Source organism: Mus musculus, chromosome 10 (assembly GCF_000001635.26).
Source record: "Mus musculus strain C57BL/6J chromosome 10, GRCm38.p6 C57BL/6J".
Taxonomy (NCBI): Eukaryota; Metazoa; Chordata; class Mammalia; order Rodentia; family Muridae; genus Mus; species Mus musculus.
In genome coordinates, this window is record NC_000076.6 from 75115604 (window position 1) to 75129057 (window position 13454).

The 13454-nt window shown below is 49.1% G+C and overlaps 1 protein-coding gene across 2 annotated transcripts in view; it reads left to right on the forward strand.

Moving 5' to 3' along the window:
• The window catches only part of Bcr (BCR activator of RhoGEF and GTPase), a 124364-nt gene that overhangs the window by 55044 nt on the left and 55866 nt on the right, over positions 1-13454 (forward strand). For both annotated transcript variants that reach the window (XM_006513060.4, NM_001081412.2), the window contains exon 2: positions 9421-9593. In XM_006513060.4, the coding sequence (XP_006513123.1) occupies positions 9421-9593 (173 nt within the window). The remainder of the gene's footprint in view (positions 1-9420; positions 9594-13454) is intronic.

Here is a 13454-nt window from a genome sequence, read left to right on the forward strand (position 1 = left end):
GGATGAGGATAGAAAGAAGCAGAAACCAGGCTCCCATTTCACCTGCATCTCTAAGCCTTGACAGCGTTTCTGCCTGACCCTCAAGGCGGAATCCTGGGTACGAAGCTTGTGGAAGTGATGCCCACGAAGAGCCCTCCCCTCGAGGAAGAAGAGTAACATTCACGTCTGCATGTTCTCAGACGCACTGAGAGACACTCAGAATAAAGACCTGTGTGTGACACAAGGTGCAAAGGGGGCACTGAGAGACACTCAGAATAAAGACCTGTGTGTGTACCAGGGTTTTTCAGTCTTAGTCTAGCCAGACTTTAATAGAGGTACTGCCCTCTGGGAGACTTAAATCACCAGTAATTTCTCTGCTCAAGAGGCAGCAGTCTGAGATCATAGTGGTGGCAGATACGGTGCCTGGTTAGGACCCTTATCCTGGCTTATTGACTGACTTCTCACTGTGTCTTTTCGTGGTAGAGTCCTCTGGGGTCTCAGAAAAGTAGCATTGCCATTCCTGAGAGTCCTGGTCCTCTTCCCAAGGTCTTGCCTCTTAACACTAAGGATTAAGTTCCATCATGTGAATTTTGGAAAGTCACAAACATTTAGTCTACAGCAAGCAACATCGCACACAGTGCCTCCACCACAAGGCTGGGGACCCTTGCCAGTGAGAACTGACGACTCCTCTGTGGCTGGTAGCCATGGTAGCTGGACACTAAGTTGAGACTCTCCAGGTATCACCATGCTGCACAGCAGCCAGCCAAGGGCCCCCTTCCCCTAGGTACATTCTACACAAGAAGATCAACTTCTTTCTTTGAAGGGGGTCTCTGAGCCCTCGGATTCCACTGCAGATGACGCTGGTCGTCCTACGGCTGTCTCTCCCTCAACTGTATGACTTCACCCTGCAACACTAGTACATTCTTGATGGAGCTTTGGGAGCTAAGAGCCATTTGCCTTGTCAGTACGTTGCTGGCTCATGAGTTGTGAGCCGACTGATGGTCACTGGTCAGCTGTGCGAATAGCTGTCCACCCTTCTAAATGGCCCATGCTCTGCTGGTTCCTATGTTCCAGTCACAAACAGCTAAATTCAGCAAAAAGAGCAACAGGCCTGCACAGCCAAGATGCAAAGCATGGAATGTGGGAAGACTCCATCTTATCCTAGCTGAGAGGCCTGGGTGCAAACAGCTCTGGGCTCTCCTCCTGAAAACTGGGGTGACTAATGTCTACCAGACACCACTGTGAAATCAATGGTCGCTACTGCTGTCCTTTGCCAGGGATTGGTGGCACCCCCTCTGGAGGGAGGTCAGTGGGCTGGGATTAGCTTGCATGTGAGAAGTGGGAACTTGTCTGGGAAACCCGAGTGTATTTGACTCAGTGCCAGCCTTACGGAGGCCCCGCAGGGTGGCTGTTGAGGCAGGAATGTCAGGCAAGGTGATCCGGAAGAGCTAAGCTGTTACTCTACTGCCTGAAGATTTTCTGGGATACACAGCAATGTCAGATACCTTCTTAGCACCCTTCCAGCTGCCTCGCCTCCCAGTGGATCCTACAGTTCTGGAAGAAGGCCTCTTCCTGATACTATTCCAACCCATGATGTAATGAGTCCAGCTGCTCCTCCTTGGAGTTTAGTCTCAGAGACCAACTTTCCCTGAAGAGTGCTTTGTGAATGGAACATAGCCCTCCTGTCATCAGGACCGGCTCACCTGACTGGTCTGGCAGGTGCCTTAATTTGGGCCCTGTGTGGGTGTGTGAGTGTCTGGCAGCTGTGCCTGTCAGGGACAGCTCAAGCCTGTAAATACCTCTTCTCTGGGGGGAAGCAGGCTGAGCGCTGGGCCTCATTCCCCAGCCTGACTGACCAAGGAGTGACAGGTGGATCTTGGACCAGATTGTCATACCCTCGATGACAACTGGGATTATCACCATGAGTGGTAATTCCACCATGACAGTTTTGAATTTCAGGTCAAGAGCCAAGGTCTCCGTCTTCTCTTACATCTGGACAAAGAGATTCCCTACTGGCTGCTTTCTGGCTCATTTCTCAGCCCTCTGCAGAGACTTTCTGCACACATGGAGATCTTTGGCCTGCCACAGCCTGAAGCCCTGCAGAGCTGTCCTCCCCCTGACTCCTGCTTCAGAAGAGAAATCTGGAAATACCTGGCATCTAAGAAATTGAAAGAGAAAGCTCTTGTGGATAAATGGCCTTGTGGATAATGGTCATTAGAGTCTCAGCTGGCCTTTTTTGATATGCTGGGACCCTCTACCTGGATGACTCTCTGCCCCACAAAAACCTTAGACTCTATAGTTGGTGCTGCTATGATTTTGATGTAACATTCCCCCCCCCCCAAAGATTTGAATGTTGGATGCTTGGCCTCTAGTGTGGCAATGTGTTTTGTAGGTGAGATCCATTGAAGTTGGTTGGTTAAGACACTGGGCGAGTTGCCCTCCAGTTAGTTCTCATAGGACCCTATATTAGACCCAACAGTGAGTTATTCTAGGAAAAGATGCCTGTCTCTTGTCCTCTCTGGCATCCCCACTGTGGTTCTGTGTTATGTTAGTCACACTTTTTAGTTACTGGAACGAAATGCTTGAGAAGGCAAGACAGGAAGAATTCATTTGGCTTACAGTTTCTGAGGCTTTAGTCTGTGGCCATCTGCTGCCTTTGCCTCTAGGTCAATGTCTAGACAGCAACATCACAGAGAAAGGACATGCCATGCTTGTCTATGATGGTGACACAAAGGGGAATGGGGACCAGAAGAGGGGTCCAGTGACAATACTGAATGACCTGTTGCCTCCCACAAGGCCCTACCACCTCTCAAAAGCTGGGGGCCAAGCTTTTAACACATAAGAACCTACAAGGAACATTTTCCTATGCATACTGTAACAGATGCCCTTCACCATGGTAGCAGTGCAATTAGGGGAGCCCTCACCAGAGCCACTCAGCACCACACTGTGAACTAAGTAATCGTTTTATAAGTACTGTTACCCTCTGGTTTTTCATTGTAGCAAGAGAATGGACTTATCCGGTTGCAGTGAGCCCCGCCCACCTGTGCATCATGCCTCATTCTAAAAAAAAATCGAGCTGCTTTTAAACAGATGAAGAAGTAATTCCACATACGAAAGGAGCCAAGCAGGGGGCGGATCCTGTGGTTTTCCAGAAAGGGAGCCAAATAGTAGTGCTAACTGTAACACACCTTGGACTTTATGAGTAGCTGGTTTGCATTAATTATTATAAGTGATGCTTGTGAGTGCTTCCTCCCTCTGGTAGGGGAGTGGTGGTTTCCTTGTCCCCACCACCACCCACCACCCCCACCCTTGCCCCACCACCCACCCGCCCCAGGCATATGGGTAAGAGTGTCTGTCATTATCCTCCTTTCATTGATGGGAATGTTGAGAGATGAAAAGAACCTCTGACCCCACCCCCATCCCTGGAGACACCAGTTTGTTTGTCATCTTTTCTTTTTCAGGGAAGGTGGCCCTAAAGATTGAGCAGTGGAGACAGGGAACCAAGAGGATTGTCTTCTTTCTAACAAATACTGTTTACGTGAAAAGCTGAGCGAGTTCTAGGGGATGGGGATGGGAGTGGGGTGTCCACTTATCCTAAGCTTGCTGACCCTGCCATTTTTCGACCTGTTCCTTGGCTTTGGGCATCTGCTCACATCTCATAATACCATTACATTCTGAAACATCACTTGCACACACCCCCACCCTGTTCCCAGAACCCTCGCTCCAGATCAGCTCAAGCATGGCTGAAGTTGAGGGTCTAGCCCAGAGTATGACCAAACCTCTTGCTGTTCACCATTGACTAGAAGACCCGCCCTCATGGGTCTCCATTTTGAGTCTGAGCTGTGCCACACAGGGCAAGTGGCTCTTGGGGGCCAGCTGGTTAGAGTCCTGTTTCCATGGGCAGGCAGTAATTAGGAAGTGGTTCCTCGGTGCAGGTGTCTGAGTTCCACTCTGACTGGCTCTGACTGTATGCACTGGTCCACAAGGGCTGCGTAACAATGACTACAAACAGTGTGGTTCAGATAACAAGTTGTCTCATACCTCAGGAGACTAAATGGCTTCAGGGTGGGGCAGGTTGCCAGCAGAACCAACCACGTGATTAGAGAGTTGGAACTTTCAGTCCCACTCCTACCTCTGGGGAGAGGCAAGGGGCTGGAATTAAATCAATGTCAGTGGGCTGTGAGTCTATTATGATCCACAAAATAACTGAATGTCGGGGTTCAGAGAACTTCCAAGTTGTGAACATTCGGAGGGTCATGGAAGTCCTCCACCCCCACCCCCACCCCCATACAGACCTAGTACATATACCTTGTGTCCTTTATGGTAGTCAGGCAGTGGGGACAGCCCGAGACTTCACCTGATAGAAATCTGCAGAGACCTATACCAAGGTGAAGCCAAGGATTCTCAGCTGTGCAGCAGAAGAGAATTCAAAACAAAGTAATGTGAACCAGAACAGGAGTTTGTCTCTAAAAGGTTTTAACATAAAAGGACAGTTATACTCAGGTGTGCCTATGGGCTCGTTAGGATTTCTCCTTTGGCCTTGATTGTCTTAACAATAGCCATAGATATGATTGGAGTGATCAGACTTGAGAAGTGACGTTGCTCAAAAGGCTCCTAGAAACTTTCTCTAAGTCACAGGGTGATTTCTGAAGTACATAGAAAAGATTGTGGGCTTACATAATTTTAAAAAGTAAGTCAGAAGGGTCAAAGGAGTCCTTATTACTTGCATGTCACAAGGAAGTGAAAACACACTTTAGCAGCAAACAGTTTTCACCTCCTAATCCTTCCTAAACACTGACTGAGGACCTAGTATTCAAATATATGAGCCTGAGGAGGGCCTTTCTCTTTCAAACCACCGCAGGCGGGGGCTCGCCCATATTGTTGATACATTCAGTGGGTGGAAGATGTCCATCTTCCGACAGAATTGGCCTCTGAATTGTTTAGAGTCTTCAGCCAGCTAAATCTCAAGACAGAGCTATAAGTGCAGTTTATACGGTCAGCCTACACTCTTTAAGACCCTACAGTTCTTGTTCTTGTGTGTGTGTGTGTGTGTGTGTGTGTGTGTGTGGTTTTTCAAGACAGGGTTTCTCTGTATAGCCCTGGCTGTACTGGAACTCACTTTGTAGACCAGGCTGGCCTCGAACTCAGAAATCCACCTACCTTTGCTTCCCGAGTTCTGGGATTAAAGGCGTGCCCCACCATGCCAAGACCCTACGGTTCTTAACCTGTGGGTTGCAACTCTTTGGCAAACTTGTATCTCCAAAAAATATTTACACTATATTTTATAACAGTAACAAAATTAGAGTTACAAAGTAGCAACGAAAATCATTTTGTGGTTGGGAGTAGTTCATCACAACATAAGGAACTGTATTAAAGGGTCACAGGTTAGGAAGGTTGAGAACCACTGTTGTAAGGAAACAGCACTAGAATCCTCTGTCCCTCCTTTAGGGCAGCCAGGGCTACCTGGAGAGCCAAGGCCGCAGGCCATGAGCCTCAGGCCCCTCCTGATGAGCATTTTGCAACCTGTCTGGGTGGCAGTCCGGGCTCAGCCTGCCTCAGGGCTTTCAGTGTGGCCCACACTGATTATTCATGACCATGACCATGACCTCTCCCTGCCTAAGCAACTGGGGTTTTCCATGCTTGGGAACTAGCCTGGTGATGTCATCTTTGGGGTTGCTATGACTCCCTTGGCTATCAGTGCAGGAAGGACAGCTGCCAGCCTAACAGAGGAAGCAAGTAGAAAACCCACTGAAACCAGCAACATATCTCAGCGATTCAGTAGCCATTTGCCAATTGTGGTGACCTCGGGGATTGGCACCAGGTGGCTGGTTCTGTCGTCTATTTAGAATAGTTCTCTTGGCCTTCAGAAAACTGTTAGTTGTTTTTTTTGTTGTTGTTGTTGTTGTTTTAAAGACAGTGGCATGTATCTTAAACTGCATGCAAGCCTCCTGCTGTAAGCCCCCTGAGGAGTTACGATTATAGAATATGGCACTGTGCACCCAATTTATTTTTAATTGAGGTCAAGTTCATATAATACGAAAGTCACCATGTATGTATGTATGTATGTATGTGTGTGTGTGTATTTCTTTTCTTACACTGTTTCCCAGGTTACCTTCAATCTCAATGTGTAGCCCAGACTAGTCTTAAATCTGTGAAACATCTGAGCAAACAACTTTCTATTTCTAGTCTTGGTCATGTAGGTAATAGAATTGCTGGATCAGCGCAAAATTGGGGGTGGGGGCCATCTTCTCTTTGGTTGGAATGTGCTTGCTAAATGACAGACTAAGCACTTAGAGGTTAAGCCTTTGGCATGCTGAGCTGTTATCTCTAGCCCCCTTTTCACCTTTCATTGTGGGATAACGTCTCACTAAGCTGCCCAGACTGGCCTTGAAGTCACCTCAAAGCTCAGGCATGCCTTGAGCTTATAATTACCCTGCCTTAGCCTCCTCAGCACTGGACCAAAAGGCCTATTCCAACAGTCTCTGCTACTGTGCATGTATGTATGCACATGTGTGTATGTATGCACCATGGGTCATGCACACACTAGGCGGGCTTTCTGTCCCAGCCCATTGATTACAATTGTATACTATGTTAGCATTCATATTTCATGTAAGTGGGCTTCCTCCCATTAAAAGCAGGACTCAGTCACCCTTCTAATTGAGTCTCAGTCACGATTTCCAACTTTCTACTTCCTTCCAGTTTGTTTGATATCTATCTTATATACCTTCAGTGACCACTTCCCTTGCGTGGTTACAGAACAGGTAGATCTACCTACATCTGCCGTCTAACCCCACACATCACAGAGACGGCAAAGATATGCCTCCATGACACCCCAGAACTAGGGCCTGCCTGCTTTAAGCCTACCAATTTAAACTCCGTTAGGAACATGTTTGGCTAACACCCAGGGCCAATAGGGTTTAGGCTCATACATTTTTATGCCCTCGTTCTCCTTCCTGCTTTCTCCCCGTGCTCCCTGCCCTCCTCCTCCTTCCTGCTCTCTCTCCGTGCTCCCTGACCTCCCTGTGTGTGGATCTCAGGAACGCTGTGTATACCCCCAGGACCTGTCAGATGTCACCACTCATGGGTGAAGCATCTATCTCCATCTTAAAGTTCTTAGATTGTAATGGTCATAGGTGGACTTGAATGTAGTCAAGCTTCAGAATTCTGTTTCCTATCTGCTAAAAATGGCAGACTGGAAGTCCATGTCCACCAAAGTGTCGGCGTGCATCCATAGAATGTGTAAAAGATTACAACACCATGAAGAGCTGGGGGAAGTACCTAGCAAACGGTATTTTTCACCCTGCTTCTTGCAAGAGCTGAGGCTCTTGTTAGGAAATTGAGCTCCTGGTAATGCCTGCCACCTGTACCGTGCCAGGTACTGCTCCAAAATAAAGGAAGGCTCCTGTAGATGGCCAGCCTCATGTTCCTGATTGACAGCCCCTCTCCCAAGGTAGAGTCAGCTCTTGGTACGCAGGGTTCTGGGGGAAGGCTCCAGACTATAGTCTAGGATCATAGATCCTGAAGTGGCAATTAACTGTGGTGAGATTTGGTTCCGAGTTGCTAGTTCTTGTACCTGGGCTGGCATGCTAGGTCTCAGGCTAGGCACTATTGCAAGCTGTAGGCATCCATGCAGAGCTGATGTCACAGAATCCTCTGCCTCTCACAGGTGTTCCTCACTCTCAGCATCACCCGAGCAGCTTTGAAGTGCAGCCAGGCCCAGCCCCTGCTTAAATTTTGTAATAAGGTCTGTTTTGTAGCCCTGACTGCCCTGGAACTTCTTTGTAGAACAGGCTGGCCCACTTGCCTCTGCCTTGCAAATGCTGGGGGTAAAGGTGTGTGCAACCCATACGCTGACACCATCAAAGGCTTTCCAGCTTGGATGTCTGGTCTGGTATCTAGCACTGTCTGGGGTTGTCATGCTAACCCACCACGTGTCCTAGATGTCTGCATAAAGTTGTTGATGCAAAGGGTAAGTTGCCTTTTGCTTCAGAGTGTCTACTGGAAGGGCTTGGCAAGAGGGTACTACAGATCATAGCCCGGGGCAACAGGCCAGGGTCCTGATGAGCTTTTCCTGGGTTCGCCAACAATTAGTTCAGAGGATTCTGGTCTTTTTGCCCATCATATCCCCATAGGTAGTTGTATGGGGACCATACAAAAACATCCTTGAACTTTGAATTCTCCTAGCCCAGGTCTCCTACCCATAATCCCCCGTGTGTCTGTCTTCTCGTCACCCACAACAGAATACTTCCGTGACCAAATGCAGAATTTTCATTCACACCAAGAAATTCTACCGTTCTCTGTGGATGTCATCTGGGTATCCCACAGTGTTAGGTCAGTTTTGATGTTGTCTTCCAGGACATAGTATTGGGTCCCATAGGTTAAGGGCTCAGCCCCATAACACCACTCCTCCCACCCCACATTCCACCATTTTCAAGCCTGTGGTTGAAAACCATGTTTGTGTTTAACTGTACAAGTGGAGGGGGACGGTGTCTCTCACAAACCCTTCTTCATACTCTTATCAGTTATGCAGGAAGGGCTGGTAGCAGAAAGCAGGAAAATAGTTTCCTAAAAAAGACTCACAACGGGGGTTGGTGAGATGGTTCAGCAGGTAAGAGCACTGACTGCCCTTCTGAAGGTCCTGAGTTCAAATCCCAGCAACCACATGGTGGCTCACAACTACCCGTGATGAGATCTGACACCCTTTTCTGGTGTGTCTGAAGACAGTTACAGTGTACTTATGCATAATAATAAATATAACTTTAAAAAAAAAAAGATGCACAACTCAGAAGAGGAGGAGGAAAGAGATGCATGTAATAAAGTGGGGTGGCCTAGCGCGTTTTCCTATGTGTTCAGTAGCTAAGACACTCTCCCAACCCTGCCTTCTAGGTTTCTATAGAGGTTTCCTTCCATGCCCATGACTGGTTATGTCACTGGCCTCTAATGATAACTCACCCTTCAGCCCTTTTTCATTCCTCGAGGGCCAGGGTCATAGCCGAAAGTCCCAACTCTCTAATTACATGGTCGGTCCTCCACTCTACTCTCGCCAGCAGCCGCCCTCATCCTGAGCCATTCAGTCATCTCACTGATACAGCGTGTAATTATCACTTCAGAGAGTCTAATGATTTTAGGAGCTGTGTGCTAGGAAAGAATGTGTATGTGTTTTTACAGAGACCAGATGTTACCAGATGTTATGTCCCCTACATTACCCACTTCCCAAGGACAGTCAGGGCTCCAAGGATACAAACCACAGCTGACCACCTCCCTCCCTTTGCACCTTTGGCTAGTAGTAGGTCTTGAGAGTGACTGGAGTCTCCAAGAGATGCCTGTGTGTGACAGAGATGCTATCGATTTGGGCCCTAGTGGGGACAGGTGGGGCACAGGCACCCCTGAAACAGCCCCCTTTGGCTCTCTTTAACCTGGGTCATTCCTTTGTACACACAGATTCCTCGTTTGGAACACCACCTGGATATGGCTGTGCCGCAGACCAGGCTGAGGAACAGCGCCGGCACCAGGACGGGCTGCCCTACATCGATGATTCACCTTCTTCCTCGCCACACCTCAGCAGCAAAGGCAGAGGCAGCCTGGCCTCAGGCGCCCTGGATCCCACCAAAGTGGTGAGTCCCAGAGGTACACTCGCCAAGGACACCAAGCTCTGCTCTGGACCAGGCCACTGCTTTCATGGAGGAGGTCATGTCCTGAAAACAACTCCTTGTTCGGGGACATGCAGCAACATGACGGCCCAATCAGAGAATCATAGAGAACTCCTTTCTTGTCATGAATCAGGTAGAGGGAGGCAGCCCTCTGCATACATTTCACAGAGAGGCCACCGGCTGCTTTATAAACTGAGCCTAGGGATGGAGGTGGCTTGTGTTTGTAAGGCTGAGAATAGCCATGCCAAAGGCCACTACCTAAGCAAGCAGGACTTACATGGTTCTAGCTGAAGTGCTCAGCTAGGCTAATGCCAACCCGGGCCCTCTACTCAAGGGGTATACTCACTCCCTTTTCAAGAGAGAAGGTCCTCACAAGTAGCTTTGTTTGACCAAGATCTTTCCAGTGAGTTTGCACTTGACCCTCACCAACAGCCCCAAGGAACTTATCTTCCTGTCATCTCCACGTCACCAAAGTGTAACTGATGTCAGTTGCTGGCTTCCTCTCAGGTCATGTGGCTAACGAGTAGTGGAACATTTGAGAGACCATCTGCCACACTCCCAAGTAGCATACTGTCTGGGCCAGCCTTCTCTCTGGGGAACTTCACCCCGAGGCACTTGCAGGCTTGACAGAGCAGTTCCCACAGTGAATCTGCCCAGCCAGCACGGTGCCCTGAGCCATTCCATGGTCCTGTGGGCTGGGGCATTGTTGAAGGTAACTATTTCAGTGATGGCAGGGACATGTTCTTCCTACCATCAGAGTGGGGACACCTCCCATGGTGATTTTAATGGTCAGTTTGACACGGTGAAAATGTCTCAATGGGGACTTTCTAGATTAGGATAGTCTGAGGGGGAGGGGTATCTAAATTATCTTCATTCACGTGGGAAGACCTGCTTGCTAGGAACAGCATTATTCCCCAGGCTTGGTATACGACGGAGAAAACAAGTGGAACACCAGCACACATGCTCATACTGTTCTCTCTACTCTTGATTCTGAATGTAATATGACCGACTAGCTACCTGGTGTTCCTGCCACCTTAACTTCCGCAAAGTGATGGACTGTGGTCGTGAGCAAACGAGCACTTTATCCCGTAACAAGTTTGTGTGTGTGTGTGTGTGTGTGGTGTGCGTGCATGGGTGGTATGTGTGTGGCATGTGTGCTTGTGTGGCTGGACCCTATCATTGTGGCTTACATCTCTAGCCATCCATCTCCCGAGAGCTGCCTTTACCCAACCAAGCCTTAATGTTCGTTCCTTCTTGACCTTGAGGGCAAGCTGACCTACTTCTTTGTTACAGACCTGTTCCAGGTTGGCCTCTATCCTGCTGGTCTCCCGATGCAGACGGTGGCCTTTTAAGTACCCAGCTCATCCCCCGTAGACTCCATGCAGAACCTTGTCTCCCTTCTCCAGCCTCCTTGGAGGTCCATAAAACATGTCTTCTGCTGCAGGATGTTGCACATCTGCACAAAGCATCTACAGCATCCCCCTCCCTACCAGGCATTCCACCAAAGGAGGTGGCAGGAGGTTTCTAAATGAGGAGGGATGACATGTCATCTAGTTTTGTTCCAGGAGCCTCTGCATAGATGCTTATTCCACTGCTTAGAGCCCTAAGGGTAGAATTCCATCTTGGCTCTGGTGACTGACACACCCTTGGCTTTCTGATGTCTCTTCTTAGGTTCCTTAGGGAATGTGGTGGATTTGAGGCCAGAAACACCCTTCACTGCTGCCTAAGATTCTTCTGCCTCCCAAACCCTGGTTTGCTCCCTGCTGCCAACCTGGTACCTTTTGGGCTGTTGAGCATTAAGAGAACTTCCCTGGGGATTCCATGGCAACACACAAGCTAGGTGGAGCTTCGGGATTTCAGGGGTTCTCTGTGAGCATCCACCCCAAGGAGTTAGGTGTTGAATTGGGGTGGGGCAGAGACCTGGCACCCCTTACCGTGGCAGCAGCAAGAAGACCTCAGGTGGCTTTGTTGAGACAGTGTCTACGAATAGAGCCAGTTCTGTGTGCTGGGATCACCCCTTCTGGAGGACTGGTTTACCTGTGAATGTTGGGCCCTGTGCAAATTGGGCTTACAAGCCATTGCAATCTGGGCTCTGGGACAGTATCTAGCCTATAACTTAGAGAGCCCTGATACTATTCAAACTAGAAGAGAGCCCCTGATCAACAGCTGTGCTGACTTTGAACGCTGCACCCTCATTGGTCAGTGAACTCCCCTGGGAAGAGTCTTTAAAGACCTACTAATGGACCAGCCTCAGCTCACCTGTGGACTTGGTAACATTTGTTACTTTGTTACCATGAGTCTAGTTTGTTTCTACTATTCTTAGTTGCCTGTCTCTTAACTTAAGGTTCGGCATTGGTGACATTTGTTGCTTTGTTACCATGAGTCCAGTTTGTTTCTATCCATCATTAGTTTCCTGTCTCTGAACTCAGACATAAGTTAGGCATAAGGGCTTCTTGCTACCTCTTAGTCAGCTTTCAGCTGCCCTTTACCTGCAGCTTTGTCCTAGGAGGAACCTCCCTGCCTGTAGGGCCCTGATTACAAAAGGCTGAGCGTGCAGCTTGGGTTGTAAACAGCCAGTGCCCGCTCTGTCCTCTGCTCTCTTCTCTCTTGCTGCTTGTGGGATGCCTTCAGCACTGTTCTGATCCCCAAGATTCTCTAAGAAGACTCCTCATGTCTTGTCTCCATCAAGCCCAGCACCATCCCAGGGCCAGGTGGCCTTACCCTCGGAATAAGGGAAACTGGATTGGGTATCCTCTGCTTGCACAGTGTTTCCTCCTAGCTTTCCAAACTGTGTGGGTGGAATGAGGTACCACGCTTCCACCAGACGCTCCCATCTATGCAGGCAGCAGCATCTTAGGCTGGGCAGGGACACCGCCGGTTCGGCTGACCTCCCAGCGCCCCACTATCTCCCTGGAGCTCACGGTAGCAAGATTGTTCTTAGAAAAGAAGGAGGACTACATGTTGGGGGCGGCTGCCACTGTCAAAGGCCTGCCATCTCCCTAACCCCTTCCCTTGCGTGGGATAGGTGCATCATATAGTCACAGTGGGAGGCGTGTGCAGAGAGAAACGGAGGCTGCTTCTCTGATCACCTGTCATCACACTGGGCCAAGAAGTGAACACCACTCCATCAGATCTTGAATATCTGGGCACCAGGGGCAGTATCCTATCAAACTTGAGTGGCACAATAGGATTTTCCCATCTCCCTGCCTTTAGGGAGCTCAGCTGACAGTCCTGGATTTCTGGGATCTGCTTGCTTCCCAGCTAAATCACTGAGACACTGAAGGAACCCTTGGGGTTTCTTTCATAAAGATGAGTCCCCAAACTAAGACCTAGCCAGGTCTTTGAGATTTGATGATGAGTCTTAATTGAGCACTGTGTGTTCCAAGCACGGGAAGTTTCAAGTTCAGGCACAGCTATGCCCTGGAGGCTCCTATCTGTGGAAGGCACTGTCTGGTGTTACCTGCACGGACCCATCTGGGTGGGTTATTTCCCTGGAGTGGTGGCTGCCACCTACACACATTTGCATTGTCACAGCTTAGGCATGGGCACACACACACACACGCCATGTATCATGTACCAGTGGCAATGGGGTACAAGCCCTAGGGATCCAGGCAGGACAACAGACAGTTTATGTCAAGGTGATAAAGTCCTGTGGCCAGAGGCTCCCTGGACAACCCTGGTTCTGCAACTCTGACCCTGAATCCTGACTCTGGGCTCTTCTTGATGAACCTGCAGTCTATACCATGAAATATTTCCCTCTTTCAGATTAGGGAGCTGAAAGGACCAGCAGAGTTATTAAGACACAAGGTCCATAGTGGGGTCCTA